The sequence below is a fragment of the Echeneis naucrates genome, chromosome 19 (assembly GCF_900963305.1).
Source record: "Echeneis naucrates chromosome 19, fEcheNa1.1, whole genome shotgun sequence".
In the NCBI taxonomy this organism is placed as follows: domain Eukaryota; kingdom Metazoa; phylum Chordata; class Actinopteri; order Carangiformes; family Echeneidae; genus Echeneis; species Echeneis naucrates.
The window spans coordinates 4,770,707-4,791,542 of NC_042529.1; the positions used below are offsets into that span (position 1 = coordinate 4,770,707).

Below are 20,836 nucleotides of genomic sequence, written 5' to 3' on the forward strand. Positions count from 1 at the left end.
GATATAATGTGCCATCTTTTGGGATAGAATACAATGTGTTTGAGTAAATAATAATGTTATTTCATTTTACAAATGTCGTAAAGCTTGCCTCAAATCTGCAAAAATATGGGAGTGAGTAAAAGAGGATCATTAGGAAGCCTTGAAAATACCATGTAGTGTGTTTGGAAACCCTTCCACAGCCAAACACAGTCCAAATGATTCCTTTTTTTTTTTCCTTGAGCAGATAATACTCATTCTGTTTTAAACATTTATCTCTTTTTTTTTTTTCAAACTTTATTTATATATATATATATATATATATATATATATATATATATATATATATATATATATATATATATATATACTTTTTTTTCCCCCTCAAAATTTGGTGAGGTGGTGGGTTCAAAATGCCACAATAACTTCAAGGAACCACATAAGATCAAGTTTTTCATTCAATCCTGCCTGATATTTTCTGAAACAAAATAAAAAGCCTGGATTTGTAAACTCACTCACTCATCCACTTTCATACTAAAAGAGATAGCTATGGTTCAACCACACACAATCAAGTTTTTATGGAACCTGAAATGCTGTTAAGATCATGTTCGTTCTTTACTCGAAGATGGAGTTTGACCTGAGCTTTTATTCCCATGCCTCTCAACCACCAACATAATTTCTCTTGGACACAACCTTTGAGCTTTCTTCTCCTGTGTGCCTCAATACACCAGAGAGGTTTATTTTAACTGTACTTAGAAACTATAAGCTGGTCTGCTGTGCTCGCTGGTAGTGATACTGATGCGTGAATATTAGCTCAGCCTGTGGTCAGACATATCCCACTGAGGCAACATCTTTTCAGACCAAAATGAACAGCAATACATGGATCCAGTTTTTAAAAAATACATTTTATACCACAAGATAGCACTAAAGAGTGTGCTCAAATCTCCTCTCAGACCTCTCTGATCTATTTTCAGAAAATGGGAAACATAAAGTCGAAAGGTCTGCGAGAAAAGCCAAGCCTCTTAAGATGTTGCTCTCTGTTATCCATGTTTTATGTTTTTGTTAACTGGCCCATTTGCTGCGATTTATTTCTGTCTGAAAAGTACACATTTCACCAGCAAAGCTCTGTTCCTTGATCCTGATCCTGATTTCCTGATCTAAGGTGCAGGAGTTTGGACATGAAGTAACCTTTAAATCGTTAAATGACTTTTAATTTCCACTATAATCTAACAACATACACTAAACCCTGCAGTAATTTTTCCCTGAAGTCTGAAATGTGAATTTGACAAACCAAGAAGAGACGAGTGAAATACCAGTCTGAAACAAAATGCTAATACTGACACTCAAAACAGGAGTTAGAAGAGACCTTGCATTTCCATTTCTATCTCACAGAAAATAGAAACCAAGAGCAATTCGCTTTTATATTTTGCCCGAGTATTTTTTCATTTGGTGCAGAATGTAAACATTATTTATTCTGGCAGGTTTTCTACCTGTACAACCAAATGCAGGACTGTCCCCATCTATGTTCAACCAAGCTGAATCCCCCTAACCTCATCCATTTTATGAGACAGCTATTACTCACACTGCTCACCACTGCCACAGCAGCATTTGGCATCCTTCACAGCTGAAATGTGAATCCATCTCTAAAAATATAAAAAACCCTTTAAAGGTTCAAGTAGCTTCATGTTGCACAACAAAGTGCCAGCCCACAGCAGGTAAGAGCCTTTGTGTAAAATGTCTGCACCTCTAATTTAGCCTGTAGAGCTACACTGCACTGTTAGGAACCTCAGCGGTGATCTGACCAATGACAGTGGCAGCAGAGTCTGCACACTGCCTTACTCTGTGTTCTTATATTTGTTTTGCAAGCGTTGTTGCAGGTATGTGTGTGTCAATGCGCTCTGTGCCTCCCACTGTGCCTTAACCAGCAGCAAAACAGCAGACTGGATTAGACTGGATTGGATCACACACAATTCTCAGTGCAGCGCTAAATTTCTGCGGAGACCTGATCATGGCTTCACCTGTAATTTCCTGCATGTGCAGACAACCTGCAGGAAGCGTGGCAAATAACAACAGTAATGGCTCAACCTGTCAGTTAGTTATTCCGATTTATCAATTCATAGTTTTGTCTGTGAAAGAAAAAGCAAAAAAAACAAAAAACAAAATGCATATCTCTCTGTCCCTTACCACCAGATTAGGTCTTCCAAATGCTCTTCTGTCTAATCCAAAACCACAAAAATCTTCAATTTACATGATATAAATGGGAAAAATCACTGGCAGGCAAAAGTTGTTTTTCCTTCAACTATTCCTGTTGTCAAACAATCTCCAGATTATTTACTTGATTCATTGCTTTGTTTTGCTTTTTCCCCATAATCCAAAAATAATCAGCATGCTGTCATGTTTGACAAAGAAAAGCAGTGAGTGTTCACATTTGAGAAGCTAGAACCAGCAAACGCTGAAAAACGATTATCAATTATCAAACTGTTGCTGATTAATTTTCTGTCAACCAAGTAATTCATTAATTAATTGACTAATTGTTGCAGCTCTACATAACTATTTATCTGTCAATTGATTAATCATTTCTGAACAAATGTGAATAATGCGGCAGTTACCATCCGCTTTGGTCAAAGACAGTCTTTGCCTTAAAAATGCCTGTCACACAAGCACACAACCACTCGTATACACTCACCACCACAAACATATAAATGTAATAGATTTGTGTGGCAGACAAGATGCCTCTGAAGGCACTGAGAGGTGAATTAAAGCTTGAGGCAGCAAGAAGTCTGGAGGCTGGGGTTGAGGAATGGGCGTAATGAAGAAGGCAGGGGGAGCAAGGATGGAGTAACACTCCTGGCATGAGGTCTCCCTATTAGTCCTGTCTCCATGGTAGCATAGACTATCTACTAAATGTTAGCGTGTGATCTGGTGGGTGGCTACAGGGAGGTGATGCTGACAGCAGCACTGGGTGGTATGTGAGGTCAGGTCATTTTTGGCGGATGCATTTGTATCATTAAAAAATCAATCGCCAAGGCAGAGCCAAACGGTAACTTTGGCATAGTAACAAAGACACAATAGTTTAGAAAGCTATTGATTAAGTATGCAGATTTTCTCTGTGAATGAACCGAAGCAAATCTGACGACACGCACAACTAAGCAGGGGGGAAATGAAAGCATTTGCAGTACAGGCCATAACAAGGTACCCTAGTTCATTAAGCAGCTGTTTCGTTTTTGTAATGGCCATCATTACACTGTCCTGTACTTTGGCATTTGTATTGAGGAAAGGCCAGTTTAATAGTATTCAGGGGCTGCTGTGGTACAGCAGTCATTTTTGAATATCCCTTTTCTTTTGCCCCTTTCATTGGGTCACAAAAAAAGGTTTATCTTTACATATACTGTTTACTGTAACACGTATCGTTTTCATAAGCTACTGCAGACAGTACACTATTTCATACCTTTTTTATAATGCATGAGAACACTGACACAGAAACACATATCATGCACACACTCACACATACACAGAGCATCTTAACAGGCTGCAAGGCACTTAAATTAATGGCAGGCAATTGATTGAAGACACTTCATTTCAACACACTATGTATCGTACCTGTGGAGGCCATCTAGAATCAATGTGATTCCATTAACACAAGCAGCTAGGTGTCAGCCATGTAACAACCACTGATTTCCAGCCTCTTAGCCTGGTTCTAATAAAGTCTCTCAATACAAGCTAACAGCCATGTCTGAAATGGATCTATATGGTTGTTGTAGTTCGCCAAACACACCAACTAAGCCAGGTTAGACTTCTCAGCCAATTTCAGAAATTTAGTCTCAACGACCAAAACTTCAAGGTCCAAATTCAGCACAGAGCAGCTGTTCTCTAACTCCCAGCTCCAGCTCTTCTAAACTGACTGCACATCTTGGAGGGTTGGGTTTTGCGCTGACTTCTGAAGGTACGTGCTAAATTGGAAGCCATAATAAATCAATACCAAACATTATCAGTAGGCATAACCTCAACTGTTTGCAAAGGCTGCATTTCCATACACACCAAGTGAAGGCAGCTGTGGAGGTGTAAATGATAAACAGATGTCTACACTGAAGAACCTGTTGCATGGATTTACTGGTATAAGTTTATAGGGATGCATCCGCACAAGTAACTGAATGCGTGTGTGCTTATTTACGCATGTGTGCATGTATGTAAAGGATGAGATGTATATGATGGGTCAGCATGGTTCTGGGCCTTACCTTCGCTGCAGTCGTTGCCTTGGTAACCGGTGTCAGAGCAGTCGCAGACGGCCTGGTCGTTGACCACGCTGCACACCCCTCCGTTCTGGCACTGGTGGTCCGGCCCACAGCCAGCCATTACTGTGACGCTGTCTGAGCCATCCAGCGACACCAGTGAGCCATTGATGCTCACCGCCGTGATCCAGCCATGGAAGGCGGGATGATCCCGCACGGAAGGAGAGGTGAGGCGTAAGGGCGAGGAGTGAAGCTCTGGCGTCACCCCACCCATGAAGGTGTGGCTGAATACTGTCATGTCTCTTCTCTTGCTCTTTACTTCTGCCCATCCCTCTAGCCGCCCATCCACCTCCAACAAGGTGTTCCTCCAGTCCCGCTTGACACGCACTGCATGCCAACGCCCATCACTCACAGCCACACCTGACTGCAGCTCAGCTGGCTCAGCACAGAAGATGGAGAAACGAAGGCGGAGGTGGCCATGGAGAAGCAGCAGCTCCAGGAAGTCGCAGAAGCCCTCGTCATCCAGGTAGAGCAGCAGGCCTTCCTGGCTATGAGTCCGCAGGCTAAAGCTCAGCACACTCTCGCAGCAGGCGTTCCACACGGGGAACCGTCCCCACTGGCTGGACACGCCTCCAAACTCTAGGACCTCTCCTTGGACCTGGCCCCCCACGCTGCAGAGGCACAGCCCCAAGAAGAGCAGGGGGGCTGCCGCCCAAACACACACCGCCATCACACTCATGCACACACTCGCTCTCACACTCACACACACACTGGAGGAGACAGAGGCTAGAGCTGAGGTGTTCCCTCTAGCCTAGAGCTCATTGTGACAACTGTAGGGTGCTTCGTAGAACCCTTTCTAGGTGTCTCAGCTGAACCCTGCTCTGCAGGTCGTGCTTTTTAAAGGTGAGGCACCGAAATGGTACAGCTCCAGTGGGAGAGAGGGTCAAACAGCAGCTCCCGCCGTCCTTTCAGCACGCTTGGGACATCTTCTTTGGCCTTGGCCTGGTGTTTTTGACTTCGGTGTTCAATATCTTCTTTCCATTCAGCCTTTCTTCACTTCTGACATATGAGATTCCAGGTGTGTGTATTTGTGCGTGCATCTGTGTGAGTGTTAGATACGTGAATAGGAAGTGAACTCCATCTTTGTGCCCTAGATAGGGCCTTATCCCCCATGCAGGCAACTCCCCACGGAGTATGAGTACAAGTGTGAGTGTGCGTGTGTGTCTCACACACTGGTAATGGAGAGAAATGACACCGTCATAGCAGAATTTTCTCCCCCTCCTTCTTTCTCTTAGTAGGGCAAGACTTAAAGTGTGTGTGGGCAAATATGTGTGTGCTTGTATGCGTGTGAGAGAGTAAAGTATGTGTGTGTCTCTCACTGCCGCGTCATCACTCTCTCCAGCGACCTACAGAGAGAACAGAGATGGCACAATCAACCAGGGTCACATCCACACGCAACACACGTAAACACACACAAACTGTCCATCACACATGTAAACTCACACACACACAGCCATAGCCTACACAACAACAGCCTACTATTACTCACAAATTACTCACTCTCAAGCAATGTGTGCAGACACACACACACACACACACACACACACACACTTCCCATCACATTGTTAACAGGCTGGAATCGAGAATGTCTATAAACACATTGAACATACACAACATACTTTATTTTTTTTTTTATTTTTTTTTTTTTTAACTTCCAGTCAGCCGACATAACAATGACTAAACACATACAGTGCAGGCACGCGCGCGCACATACAAACAGCACCTCCTCAGCGGAGCTCCCATCATGCCGCAGATTTCTAAAAGGTGGCATACCTGCAAACTGCCGTGAACTCATTAAGGCAGCGGCTCCGTTTCCCTACCGACAAACTCAAAACGCCGAAGTCCGTCTGAGGTGTCCGTCTATTCTTTCTTTCTTTCTTTCTTTGTCTTTTTTTTTTATTTTAAAGGGCTTAATAAGGATAAGCGGTGCTTCGAGGATCGCGTTAGCTACACCACAAAGAGCGGGAGCAGCACCGCGCGCTGCGGCGGATGACTCAAAGCGGCTCGCGCTTTATCGAATTAACGGGTCCGGAGCTGAACACAGCCACACACAAAAACAACACAACACAATATAAAACAGCACGGAGCGGTCCACACGCTGGGTTTTCTTTTTTTCCTAGTCTTTGAAATGCGCAAAGCGACGGCATCACGGTTATTGATGGACGGGGGTGAATGAATGCGGTCTAAATATCGATTCTCGATTTGCCACCATAGCTCCTCTCTCCTTTTTTTTTTTTTGTTCTTCCAGGCGCCCGCTGCCGGACTGCTTGGGGGGTTCAATCTCATCACCTGAGCCCTAGCACCTATCTCACAGCTTAGCTAACCTGTGACAGAGCAATTACTTTTTATTTTTCATTTTAACAAAAAATAATTAGAAACAAACAAACAAAAAAAAAAACATTTCAATGGGCCGTCCAACCTGTAAAAGGTATGAATGTCACTCCGGTAAATAAAAACAAAAGGAAACATTTAAAAAAAAACTGTGGATTGTTTTTTTTTTTTTTTTTTTAACTAACGCAGGCAGATAACCGACCTACCTCACGCGCATCCTGTGGTTCCGTGGCAACGGTGCCGCGCGCGACTCATCGATTTTCCTTCCCATTTGAGGAGAGCCTGAGAGGCACGAGAGAGGAGAGAGTAGTCGCGCGCCTGGCGGTAGATAGAGCCGGTCTACCGGACAGGAACAAAATTATCACAGGCTCGCCTCCAGGCGACAAGGTGCTATAGCTCCCCCCCACGCGCTCTCCCACCCCCCCCACCTCTCTCTCTCTCTCTCTCTCTCTCTCTCTCTCTCGCTCTCTCTCTCACTCTGTCTGGCTCAATGTCTCTCTCTCTTCTCGCTCTCTGCTCTCTTGAGGAGGAAAAGGTGCAGTCTGATGCTCTCCGCGAGACTCGGCAGAGGGAGCGTCACGTGGTCCAGAGAGAGCGAGAGAGAGAGAGAGAGAGCAAAAAGGAAAGTGTGTGTGTGTGTGAAAGAGAGAGAGAGAGAGGGCGGGGCGGTGCCGCGCGCTGCTGCAGCACCTTGGACAGCACACACTCACCTCCTGCACGAAATAGAAACGCAATTACCGGAGGCAGAAAATAAAACAAGAACCTGGGGAAGATCCGAATGATTAAATCCGTGAGTGACAGTGACGATGGCCTTCAGCTCCGGATCGAGTGCCAGAAAAACAGAGGGAAAGGAAGGAGGGAATGAGGAGGGGAATGAGGAGGGGAATGAGGAGGGGAAAGAGAGGCCGTCTCAATTTACAAATCTCCCTCACTCTGTTCCTTTTCCTGTCCCACGCAGTTACTCACAAACACAGAACACACTTAATTACCCTGAACACGCACACACACACTTTAAGGGCGAGCTACTTCTCTTTATGGTTGAATTCTGTGGCCCTGCACCTACACAGCAGCGAAACATGCAAACAGGCAAAACACAAACCAAAGGAAAACGTGGCAACATGTGTGCAGCGTTGATTAAAGAAAATCTACATTTGGAAAGGCCTCCAAGTGGAGACGATTAACCAAGTTTTGAGACAATGTTTATTTCTATCAAGTGAATGCCATGGTATTTAGTTATGGCAGTGTTTTGTGTATTTGTAAGATTTTTGGTCAAAATGTTGTGCATGTGTTGTTAAGTCGTCTTTTTCAGCTTTTGTTTTGCCACTCTGCATGTTGCAGCACACTGTGGTTGAGGCCATAAGATCTTAGAAAGGAAAATCTTAACATCAGGAAGCACAGTTATATTGGAGACGATGACATGTTTCTGGATCTATCACAAGACCCGATATCTCCAGCCCCATCCACCACCTTTGGGATTAAGTACCAAGTGGTGGTCAGGCCTTACTCACTAATGTTCCTGTGGTTTAATGGGGGATAAATCCCTGAAGCGGGGTTTAGAAATATTGTAAAAAGGCTTTCTGGAGGAGTGGCAGCTGTTACAATAGTTTTCAAATACTTTTGATCAATATGATATGTTGCATCGTTTGCACGTGGATGGAATGTGCCCACATGCTTTTGGCCACGTATTGTATTTATTATGAGGTGAAGTTATGATTTGTGTGGGTGCACTGTAGAGTCCTGCAAGCTGTCCACTTTCTTTGATTCTCCAGGAATTATCGCGTCAGCAGTCCCGTTTGTAGTCAGTATTCAGCTGTCTGCTTACTTTTGACCATCTAGTGTGCTCATAATCATGCTACATGTGCAAACATTTTTACACACAATCCGATACAAGATGATCAGCAATGGCCAGGCGCTGGGATTGACTCCAGCTATGTTGAGCCCAGCTCAGAGGTGCTCTCCCCGGGCTCCCCATGCCAGCTGCTGCTGTTGCTCTTTCTCTCTTCCTCTGGGTCTGTATAATATGTCTGTGTCTGACTAGCTGGCACATCTGCTTTACTCTTTTTACTCAGCTTTGCCACTCACCTTCATCAAGTGCTGGAGCTGAAGGAGGAGGCGTAGTGGAGCTGGAAAATCGGCAACCAAAGGCTGGGTCATGTTGTAAAAAGAACAACCCTGACCTAATCGGAGATGCTGATTCAAAATCCACTCTTAAGAAACGATGAATGGAGCATTCAGCATTCGTGCAGCTGTCAACTGCACACACACTTGCGTTATTTCTGTCTCTGTACAATAGTTGTCATCTTTATCGGTGTCTGTTTGCAGAATTTAGTACGTGCTGTCCCTGCTTTTTGCTGCTGTGGTTTGCATACATGTACACGTTTAATCCAGCAAGATGGCTAAGAAGCAGCTGCACTGGTTGAACTCTGGTAATCGTACGACCACACAGCTGGAGCACGAGGACTCAAACTGATTTCAGCAAATGATATTAAAGTGAAAGAGGTTGACCGCAGCACTGGGATGAAGAGGGCAGTGGATAGGCACACATGTATTTGTGTGTATTTGTCTTCTTATGTGTGAGGGGAATGTTAGAGAGGAAAGGCAGGGTAATGAGACAGGGAGAAAGAGGAGGAGGAAGAGTTACTATGGAAACTATCTCAACATCAGCACCTGGTTTCCCATTGGACTGACCATCATCACCACCACCATTCCTCAAATCCCCTCAAACTCTGCTCCCCCAACCCCACACCCCCACCCATCTCTGGGCCAGGCTGACCTTTTGGACAAAATAGCATAATAAAATAACAAAGTTCCTCCATCTCTTTGCTGCGCAAGTAGAAATAACACTGAAAATGGTAAAAATACATATTTATTAGAGAGACAAATGTGTACAACCTAAAGCTAAAATTGACATACAAAATAAGGGCTGGTGTGAAATCAAGTGTTTAGTACATGTAATCGTAACAAGGAGTTTGGGGCTTTTATTCCATTTGAGCTTGTCTGTCATTTTCTTAAAATTGCTGTCATGTTATTTAATTTTCTTCTACATCAAAAAAAAAAAACTTGTTTGAAGAATTTTCAAGAAAACTGTTTGCCCATTGAAGGAAAAAGAGTGAAGGACATCACTGCCATAGAATCAATAAAAACTTGTTTTATTCCCTTTAATTCTTGGAAGAAATAAAGCAAATTGATTTACATTGGAAACAATTGGAGAAAAAAAAATGACTTTTTTTTTTATTACTCAATGAAAAGAATCAGAGTGAAGAGTTTCTTCACTGGTGTTATTCAAAAAATACATTCACATTTGGAAAGAAAAACCATTCTGAGAAAATGATTGCTAAATTAAAACCAGACGTCCTCTGTGGCTTTTGTGGGAGCAATGCTTTTGCTTGATGAACAAAAAAAGGATGTAATTATCTGCAATAACTCTGGAAGACAAGAAGTAAGCTAAAGGTAACGTTTGTGTTTCTATTTGGATCTCTGAATGGGACGTCTTTGTCGCTGGTAGAGACAAAAATGAGCAAAACGGTGAGACAGGCAGGGGGCCCAATTTGGTGTGCCGCAGAACAGGTTATCTGTTTCTACAAGAGTCATCAAGGCGTGATGCGATGCATCATCAGTCTGTAAGAGGCCCAGGGAAATGCATTATACCATGAGCATTTTAAACGGCTGCGACTCTATCAGCTAACATTAACTGTGACAGATATGGGCCGCCTCTGATTGCATTAGTTTTTATTGAATGATGAGGAGCTCTATTCTGTACATTCCTCCAATCACGTTTTCTCTTCCTCTGCCTCCTCTCACTTCCCCTCTCCCCTCCCTCTCTCTCTGACAGGCTGACAGCAGGCAGTGACCCCTGACTCTTTGCCTACTCAGCAGAGAGAAGGTCACTGCATACGTGTGTGTCTGGGTGTGTATACATATTTTCTTTATGTATGTGTGTGTGTGTGTGTGTGTCTGCAGGAGCCTTTGTGCACGGGTAATATGTGTCTGAACTGCCAGCAGAGAGAATATACAGCCAAAAATAAAACTCATCTGTCAGCATCCAGCGGGTGTGTGTGTGTGTGCGTGCGTGTTTGTGTTTGAGCGCCCATATTTTGTGCCTGCGTTTATGTCAGTTTGTGCTACAGTCTTTGGAGCTGTGCTCGAGACGGCAAGATTTACCAAGTTTGCGCTGTGAATGGTGACAAACAGCACAGTGGGGGTGAGGAAGGGAGGAGCTGAAGTGCTACATGTGGAAACTTCAGGTTCCTAATGGTGATATCATATAAATACAAGAATTATACGTCTGTAGAACGCTTTCTGTGTCATTTTAAACAGTGTACTTACACAGTGGAGCGAGCACGTGCTTGTAAGTGTATAATTTTATGAGTCAGACTGACATGCCTGCTGTCATTCATTCAGAGGTAGGGGGTCCTTGTGTAAGCATAAATGTGTATCTGTGCATGCACATAAGTGAGTTAGTGTGTGTGTGTGTGAGTGTGTTTGACAGGCAACCACCCTTTTCTAAATGAGATTAAATGGGAGGTTTGTCTCTAATCGTGTTGTAATGAGTTTCTGTGTAGCTCATACATTTACTAATTCCACTTGCCAATAGTGCAAACAGCCACGTGCGCACACGTGTATATATGTGTGTGTGTGTGTGTGTGTGTGTGTGTGTTTGTCCCTGTGTGTGAAGTAGGAGAGGTCACCTCCTTGCAATCTTACTCTCATTTATAACAATAGTGCTGACCTGTCCTCATCAAAGGATTGCAATTTCTAAACACAAATAACATTAGCTCATGTGCGTAAATGTGCACACATGGATGCCTGCACACGTGCACAAACACAGACACACACACAAGACCAAATGCAAAGTCCAACTTCTTATAGATCTGTGTGTCATTAGACCTCTCAACAGGCATTAGCATTGATCATCTGACCAGCTGATGTAGAGTGACCGACAAGGACCAAACAAAGGCCGTCGGATTGTGTGTCTGTGTGCGTGTTAGTGAGAAGAAGTAGGAAAAGAGGTTGAGTGAGAAGAGGGGAGGAGTGTGTGAGTGTTGCTGGATGCAACATGAGTGGCCAAATGGGAAAAAAACTCAAGATCCATAGTTCATTAACCGTCACACCACTGATTTATGTTTGTGTATGTGAGTGTGTACATGTGCAGTGGTTAATGTTTGTCTGTGGACATCAGAGTGACCATAAATCTTGACCTATGAGCTGCAATTGGTTGTCATGGCAGTGAGCCGCTCTCAGCCTACGGCACTCCATGCCCTATAGTTAAGGGTCAAGGGTCAGGGCATTTTTGGGCGTTGAACCAGCTTTCAGAGCGGATAATGAAGAGGGAAACCAATAACAAGGAACATGTTGTCACCTTTTAACTTTTACCCTTGACCTTTTACTGTGTGGCCTCAGAAATGTTGTAATAGCAGAACAGCACACGGAGAGAACACTCCACCGCCATGTTGCCTGGAGCCATATGGACCTCACAGAGAGAAAGAGGGAAATCAAATAAAGTGGTTACGCCTGCCTACCTCGCTTCACATTCACAATAGTGCCGCTGGCCACACACAAATCTCAGGTAAAGCACATCTGGATCTCAAAATACTATATAGTGTTGAAATCATGTAGAAGCTCAAACACGACATCCATCACATTTTTTTCTGAAAGATATTGAGTATTAACAATGGCTAAACTCCATTTAGCTGCTTCGGTTTCAGGGCCTTGACACTGGTGTACTGTCACACTGTAATGGCTTACTGGGACACTTGAATAGAATACAGTCATTCTTAATGTGATTACTAACATCCGTGCAAAGTCAAAATGTTTGCCTGTTGTTTGATATCTCAATGCAAAACCATGGGCATTAATCTGCCATATATAGCAGCCTCCACTCTTCTGGGAAGGCTTTCTGTAGGTGGCGAAGGGATTTGCTCTTATTCAGGCACAAGAGCGTTAGCAAGGTAGAGTTGGGCCTGGCTCACACTCAGGTGTTGGACGGATTGGATAGGTTGAGCTGAGAGGTCGGTGCAAGGCATTCAAGTTCTTCTCCACACTCAAACCCTTTGTATTTCGAAAGCGAATTCCCCAACGTGCTTCCACAAAGTTGAAATTTTCCTCTCAAGCATTGCAGTGCGCTTAAGATCTCCTGTAATGAAATCTGAACCGCCTCAAACCAGATGCACACAAAGCATAATTTCATGATGCACATGAAAAGCCCTATTTATACGTGTGTGTGTGTGTGTGTGTGTGGGAGTGTGCAGGTGCAAGTATGTGCACTGGTGGAGGCCATGATGGAGAGGGGTAGCAAGAATTAGGAAGTGTGAGCAGAGAGAGGGTTACTATGACAACGGGGGAGAATGTTCCAGGTGACAGCGAGATCGTTGAGATGCTAATTGTCCATTTTCAATCCTCCATAAAGTTTAACAGCCACTCTGCCTCCACATGTTATTCTAACTCAGTCACAGACTATACCTCTGGGATGTACAGCTATTCCTCCATCTCTCCTGCCCCCTCCCTCTTTTTTTTTTTTTTTTTTTTTTTTCATTTGTAATGACACCCCATCCTCCCCCATCTCCCCCTCCTCCTCCTGCCGTCAGTGACAGAGAGAGGGAGACTGTGTAAATATCATAGACGATCTGGGCCATATGTGTGCATCTCTCATGAGGCCAACCAACACCTGATCATCAGACTCTCTTTCCATCCATCTTTCCCTCATTTCATTCCCTTCGTCCTTGCTCTCCTCCCCTCTCCTTCTTCACGCCCATCTCCCCCTCTCCTCATTTCCTCCTGTCCAAACGCATTTCTCTCCAAGTTCCCTCTCCATTTTTCTGCCCTCCTCCCCGCTCATTCCCCGCTGTTTATCCCTACCGCCGCTCCTTCCCGATGCAGTGCGTTTAACCACTTTGTTCCCCCTTTAAGATAAAGATAATTAAATCAGCAGCTAAGTGAGAGAGCGTGTGCTGCTGGCGTCACCATGTTAGTGCTTTGATGTTCTATTTCAGCGTGATAGTATCAACATCGACTCATCAGTCCTAAACTACTGTGCGCATAAATCACACACCTATACAGCGTTCATACATTCATACTACACATTCCAGCTCCCACCTCCCACCTCCTCACCCCACTCTTACAGCACACACAAAGACACGATTAGACACACTAAGCTCTACAGTCTTAGGTCTTATTTCCTGTCATCCAACCACAGCATTCTTTACTGTTGATCTCACCCACTTCTCTTGTTTCTTTCCCTCCCTCCCCAGACCTCTCCATCTCTCTCTTTTTGAATCTCATGCTGCTCTATCTCCCTCTCTCTCTTTCTCTCTCCCCCTCCCTCCCGCCTCCTTCCTCCTGATCAGCAGGTTGCTAGGCAACTGTGCTCCATTGATCTGGAGGAGCACGATGACAAGCTCCCATAACTGTCATGAAAACACACACACGCACACACACACACAGGCACAGGCACAACCACACACACATGAACACGTATAGTTACTGGAGATGTCGAGTGGCACCTTTTGAAAGAAGTTGTCCTCACTTATCTGATGAGGAAGAGGAATGGGAGGAGAGCAGGAGGAGGGACAAATACAGGATACAAATGACAGAGGAGGAGGTCGTGGAGGAGAAGAGAAAGGCTCTTTATGTTTCCTACCTACCCTCCCTCCCCTGTCTCCATTCTCTTTCCCTGACTCTTCCTTCAGCTTTCCTTGTAACCCTTACCTTCTCTGGAAAACAATTACCTTCCATGGTGGCCTGGCTAAATTTCCAATTTGACCCATCACACAGTCACAGCCGCCTCATCACTGCAAGCAACACACTGGTTTCATTTGCGTCCCTGCTACAGTACCTATTACATGCACTGTCACAATAAAATGAAACAGAAGAGGAGATTGTGGTGAGAGAAAGCGAGGCAGAGAGTGTAAGTTGTAATAGGTCCAGAGTCTGTGGTCTAGAATGGATGACTTTTCATTTACAGATAATGCAAATGTCAATATGTATATTAATACTTGGGAGTGAAAAAATACATAAGTGATGTCTGATTTAGTGATGGATTTTTTCATCAGCCTGTCTCAAAAGACTTCAAACCAAAGAGGATTGTCTAACTATCCAATATTCACTTGCATTTTAGATTTGCAGGAAGCTGCAAAGATATAAACATAAATAAATAAATAAAATAAAATGTAGCAACAGGATGGATTTTGAGATGATCAATACAGCTATGTTGTTTGTTAAATGTGTACTGGCAGGAGCTGCTGAGCTTAGCTTAGCATAGGGACCAGCAACAGAGAGACACAGGTAGCTCGGGCCGCTCCAAATGCAGAGCAATCAAAAGCACACTAATTAACATTTGTTTCGTCTGCACAGAAAACAGCTCCTGTGATGAAACAACTGGTGTCATTTAATGATGGATAATGTGCTATTTCCCTGTAAACCATGAAAGAGTGGTTTTAATACTTTGCTTTGTGTATGGATTGAACAAACAAGATATATTGTCTTCATTAATGAGCTGTGTGTTTGTTTTTTTACCTCTGGGCGGAACCAAACAGATATCTCTCGCCTCTTTGTTCCGACCTAAACTAATACACTGCTGGCTGGAGCTTGATATTTGACATTGAAACCGGAGAATATTCTTGTCTCATCTCCTCAAATCCGTGTGTTTCCCAAAATATCACCCTATTCTTTTACGTGACATTGTGTCTTAGAAAACATTTCATTTTTCCCGGATATTTATTCAGCAGTGATATGAGAGCCTGTAATCAGCTAAGCACAAAACACATGATGTGCTCTTAATACCACTGGGATGATATTTAATGTGTTTTTCATCTTAATAGTCACTGATGAGTGATTTTAAAAGATCGTGAATCAGTTTAAGAAGGCCTTTCAAAAACCCACAAAAATTATACAACGTTAAACAAACTGACTTTTTGTGTGCATGATATTTTAATTAAGTGACATTTCTTGCGATAAACACAATGCAGGAAAGCAGTCATACCTGAGGAGCCTACCATGAACTCTGGGTTACAGTTTTTATTCACCTTTGTCTTGGTGTGATCTGTGGTCAGTGGTCCACTAAGTACTCACTACCATTTGCCTCACAATGACAAAATTGTCCAAATGTTATGTAGTTGAGAAAAGGCAAAGAGTTAAAAAAGAAAACAATATGTGGATGAATGTGAAGACCAATTCTTTATGCGATCACCTAATTTTAAGGAAATTGGGCACACATTCACAAAAGTAATTTTGTACTTTATCTGAAAGGTGAGATCTACTAACATTGCCACTACAAAGGAGCTTGCCATGTAGCAAAGAATCTCCTGTTGTGAGACAGTAAGTCTCAGTTATAGCTGTACACACAGAAAATACAAAGTCCTTAAATAAGGTACGCTTGCAATCAAGTCTGTACATTGAATAGAACCTAGTGAATGGATTCATTCACAAGGCTGATGCAGAGAGAGAGAGAAATTCTGCAGACCTTCTTTCATTAGTAAAAATGCTCAAAGCATGGTTGAAGCAGAAAAAGATTAAAAAAAATAAACATAAATGAAGACCTTTTACTGCAACAAGACCACACTGGAAGAGAAAGATGCTGTAAGATGGAAAGTGCAGACTTTAAAGATGACATTGAGGGTGCCCTAGTGGTTTATCTTCGCCAATTCATCAATTCAATTCTTTATTCCAGAGGAAACATATCATCAAATATCTATTATCTTGATGATAATATGTGAGTAAAAATAAGATCAGCCTCATGTTTGAAATAGTTGCATAGTATAAGGTCAACACAAGAACTAGAAATGACAGTCTAGAGCAAGAGAGGGTAAGAAAATGTTATTTTCTGAGGCTACCAGCAGCAAATCCGTCAAATGTCCTGAGCAAAATGCTCTGTCTCCAGCTAGAGTGACAGACTCCCTTTCATCATATCAAATGAGTCCTCTTCACCTGCCAAGCTCAACATATGCACTGACAGCACACTACTTCTTCATCAGCTTCACACTGTTCCCCGCTTCGAAATTCAACACATTGTTAAGATCAGAAAAGCACTAAAATGGAAAGTGAAAGAGAACTTTCATGAGTCCGCAGTCTCTTACACTTCTCATCTGAGTTCTCCCCCTCTCCAGTTCTCTGTCTGACTTCAGTACAGACTCCGGCAGCTTTAATGCTGGCACTTCTCCAGCAATTATCTGGTTGGTTCCACTCTGACGCAACTCAGACTCCACTCATCATCTTCTTCGTCATCAGCTCCTGCTTCCTCCGAGAAAGCGAGGCTCCCTTTTTGACATCAACTCCTACACATCCCCCGAATGGGCGTCAGCTCTAGGTTTGCTCAAATCTTTCTCTGGCATTGGCTCCGTCTCAGCTCCATCTCTTCTGTGGCTCTTCAGCCAGTTTTGTACCAATTCAAACTCTCCTTTGATATTGCTATGACTCCACTTTGGCCCTGCTTCTTTTCTGAATACATGCCAGCTGTCCACAAACTCTGGCTTTGACTCATCTCTGCTCTTAAACTTAAGACCTAAACTTGTCCTCTTGCCAATCCAAAAGCTGTGCTTGTACAGTGATGAGGCTATTCCCTACGCACAGTTGTGTCTTAATAGTTAACAACTATACAGCCAATTGAAGGTTTATTTTTAGCGGCACTGGTAGATCTGTCAGTCCATCACGTGTGGCTGACCAGACTGGAATAGAAATATTAGTTTGATTGCCATGAAATCTGATACGGACAGTTATGTTCCCTAGCAAAAGACATTGTGAAAATTGTGGTGACCTATAATTTTCGTCTCACTGGTGCTGGGAAGAATATCAACATGTCCAATATGCTGAAAACAAACTTGGTTTTTATTTTGTGGTGGATGAAGGCAACAAGCATCCTTTCACTCATTCATCTATCTTCTGCTGCTAACCGTTTCCGAGTCACGGGGTTCTTTTTCAGTTTTTTTTAAATGGCCACATGAGCCTGGTATGAGGCTGTTGAAACTATTGCTAATGCCCCCCTTTGTGGCAACTGTGTTGGAGACATTTTATATAATTTTATATAACTCACCCATTTATATTTTAGTAGGGCTTGAACTTATGCATAATTGAGGGCATGCCCCTTTGAGTGACAGGTCGGTGTATGCTCACCACAAATCGGCATACAACTAAATCTCTTTGCCTGTTTTCCGATTAGCTGAGAATTTGAGGTTGAGTCAGCTGCCGGCAAAATGATGACTGCTTGAATTCAGGAATGCTCCTCGGGAATGGGTGACATCACCGAGGCTTCATCCATTTTATTTATTTATTTATTTTAACATTTTATGGCTGATAAATTATTTTACATTATGTGTCATCATTGTAACGGTCTGAAAATTTAAAGAAACTGAACTCACAACTGATAGGTAACTTATCAGAAGCATAACTGGCAAGGCTGGGTGATTAGATGAGTGGAGGAGGATGAAGGGAGCTGGTTTGGTTTTTTGGTGCTGACGAGGATCTGCAGGATTGTGCAGCAAAGGTAAAACAGGAGCAGTTTGACAGCTGGAAAATCCAGGATGAATCAGGGAAAGGAAGAAACTACGTTTGGACGTGTGTAAGTGAAATCTTCAGCAGGCATACAGGTGAAATCATATGAAGGAGGAAGTGGATCGGCCACATCAGTTAACTTTGGCCACACAGAAAAGTTAAAGGGCAAAGGGATGAACCTCGGACACTCTCAAAGAATCATGTGTCCGCTGTCTTTGACTTGTTAATGAGATAACTTGTTTCAGGGTCTTTTTTTATTTTTTTTTTCCATCTCCACTTAGAAATCATTGTCATCGCTTCTTGAGGGTTGCTATTACTTCAAACAGACCACTGTAGCCTTCACTTGAGCTGACATAACACTTACTGAGCATCAATAGGCCGGGCAAAAATATGTTATCCAAGCAATTCATACTTTTCACAGAGAAAAAACAAATTCTACGGAACATTCTGAGAGAAAAAACATGGCCAAGTTTTTTTATACAGTGGTTTAACTAATGGCAAAGTTGTATCAACCCATATCTGTATAATAACTTCTGCTCCCTCTCTGCATTTTTTTATGAAGCCGATTAGAATTTTTACATCCCACACGTCCCATGGGTCATTGCAATTTGTGCTGTGGAGCCTCACACAGAGTCAGCTATTCCCAAGACAGATCATTTTAAACTGGACAATCCTGCAGCTGTAAAAGCCAAAGGAAGAGCCTTCTGATCAGTCCCCTATAACGCTTCATGGCTCCCACTCAGACATAGTGATATAGCTAAAGACTTTGGTTCAGCATGAAAAAGCTTTGGCGTATTAGTATCTCTTGCTGTGACTTTACTTAAGCTATATTTATAACAATTTTACAGAGAAAATATCTCAAATCCATTCAATGATGTCAATTAAAAAAAGGAATATGCATATTTTTACTTACTCACGACATGCAGGAGGAAAGGAGATAGTTCTTGGGTGATAGGACGCTTTTTTCAGAGGTTACAATGACCCCAATTTAGACATTTAATTTTCCAACTTAAAAATTAAATGAGGAAAGGGGAGCGATGACTCAAGTTTTTTCATTTGATAGAAGCCAACGAGGACGAGCTTATGGTTCATTATTATAAAGCAAATTAAAATGAGCTGTAATATAATTTTGGTGTGAAAAAGCGTATTTTTGCAAGAATAACTTGGATATTGCTCTCCCCTTAGTTTAAATTCAGAAGAGTCTGTATAGCCTCTGCTTCTTTTAATTTATTGCCAGCATCTCAGGGAAAGACCTTTTCTTCTTTTTCTTTTCGGTCCCTTTCTCCTTTTTTTTGAGCACCCTGAATATATGTATGGAGAGACGCCTCTATCATCACATAAACTCCAAATATTTTAGCTTTGTAGCCGATGGCAAAAGAGGACACTGCATTTATCATCTGTGAAACTTTCAATGTTATCAGAATTTCTATTATGACATCTACAATGTTTGAAGACAGGGGGAGAGTATCAGTCATGCCAAAGCGAACATGATTCTCTTATTCTATCACTCTAATTTGTCAGAGCTTGTGCTGGTCCAACACTTTCTTTTTTTTTTCTCCAAATGAGCTTTATGCAGTCTCAGTGTAAAAACTGAGTCAATATAGATAATACTGACTAGTTTAAAATGGTTTTGTTATCTTACAGCCCTTCACATTATCACTAACAGTTGCTATACCCGCAGCAGAATCACATTTTTGAGGAAGCACTACAGTGTCTGCTTTCACCCAGCCTGTACATACCTCTGAAGAGAAATTTCAGGAGTCATATGAGCAGTTCAGGATCAAACAGTCTAAGTCTCAGAAACCTGAATGGCTTAGTCTTCTCTGCTATTTACGTACAGTGGACCTTTATAGCTCAACTTTTTCCAATTCATGATTTCCCCACTATGTTTGCTCAGGTTGAGTTGGAGGTCCAAGAGTTTTTTTGTGCTGCTGCTAAAATGAGTCAATATGGAGGAGACATTTGGATGGGTTTTGCAGACCTCAATCACTGCCAGAGAACAACTAAATATTGGAGGGTATCAAGATGAGACTGCAGGTGGATGAAAGAAGCATCACTCAGAAAATTCTCTTTTTAAACCTGAACCAGAGTGGAATGAGGAGGTTAAGGAGCTGAAGACCATGTCAGTATTTTATGAGGATGGATCCAAAGAAAGCTGACTGGTGGTGTAGATGTTTTATTGCTCACTATGAGCAATAATACAGAACAAACTGATGGAGGTTGGCCAGTGTGGAAGACAATGTCTCCCATTGCCTTGAATTCTTGACTGGAATAAACAAACTCAGAGGAGTTCCAGGAAGTGCAAGCTCTATTCAGTAGTACACAAATGATCTGTGTTAAAGAGAATATGGCCCTGGCACAGGGTTAAAAGGAAACTGCTGTATATCGCTTTTTCACTTCCATAAAGTTTGGGAAAGAAAGAGCATCTGTGTGTAACATGGATCTGGCAAATCCTGATTTTGTAGTCCTTTGTAAGGGTAAAACTTTGAAAGATTTTCCCTAATTCTGTTTCTCCTTTATGCAACAAACTTTCCTGGTAAAGACCCCAAGCATTCAAAATGGAAATGAGCATTCCAGCATTCCAGTGTTTTGTTGATGGGAACAACTTCCCTCTGTTTCCTCCTCCCAAACCCATCTGGATTGCTGTTTTCCCTGAACATTACGATGACATAGTTTTGATTAACTATCTGTAAAGTCACACAATGTTCAGTGGTTGTTTTGTAATGTATTGTTTCGGGGAAAACAGTAAATTTTTTGGT

The 20,836-nt window shown here is 42.6% G+C and overlaps 1 protein-coding gene across 2 annotated transcripts in view; it reads right to left on the bottom strand.

The window, feature by feature from the left end:
• Positions 1-6,991, bottom strand: part of nrxn1a (neurexin 1a) — a 52,081-nt gene extending 45,090 nt beyond the window's left edge. For both annotated transcript variants that reach the window (XM_029528314.1, XM_029528313.1), the window contains exons 1-2: positions 6,803-6,991; positions 4,212-5,611 (exon numbers count right to left, since the gene is read on the bottom strand). In XM_029528314.1, coding sequence (XP_029384174.1) covers positions 4,212-4,944 — 733 coding nt within the window. In that variant the 5' untranslated portion in view covers positions 4,945-5,611; positions 6,803-6,991. The remainder of the gene's footprint in view (positions 1-4,211; positions 5,612-6,802) is intronic.
• Positions 6,992-20,836: the final 13,845 nt, after the last annotated feature.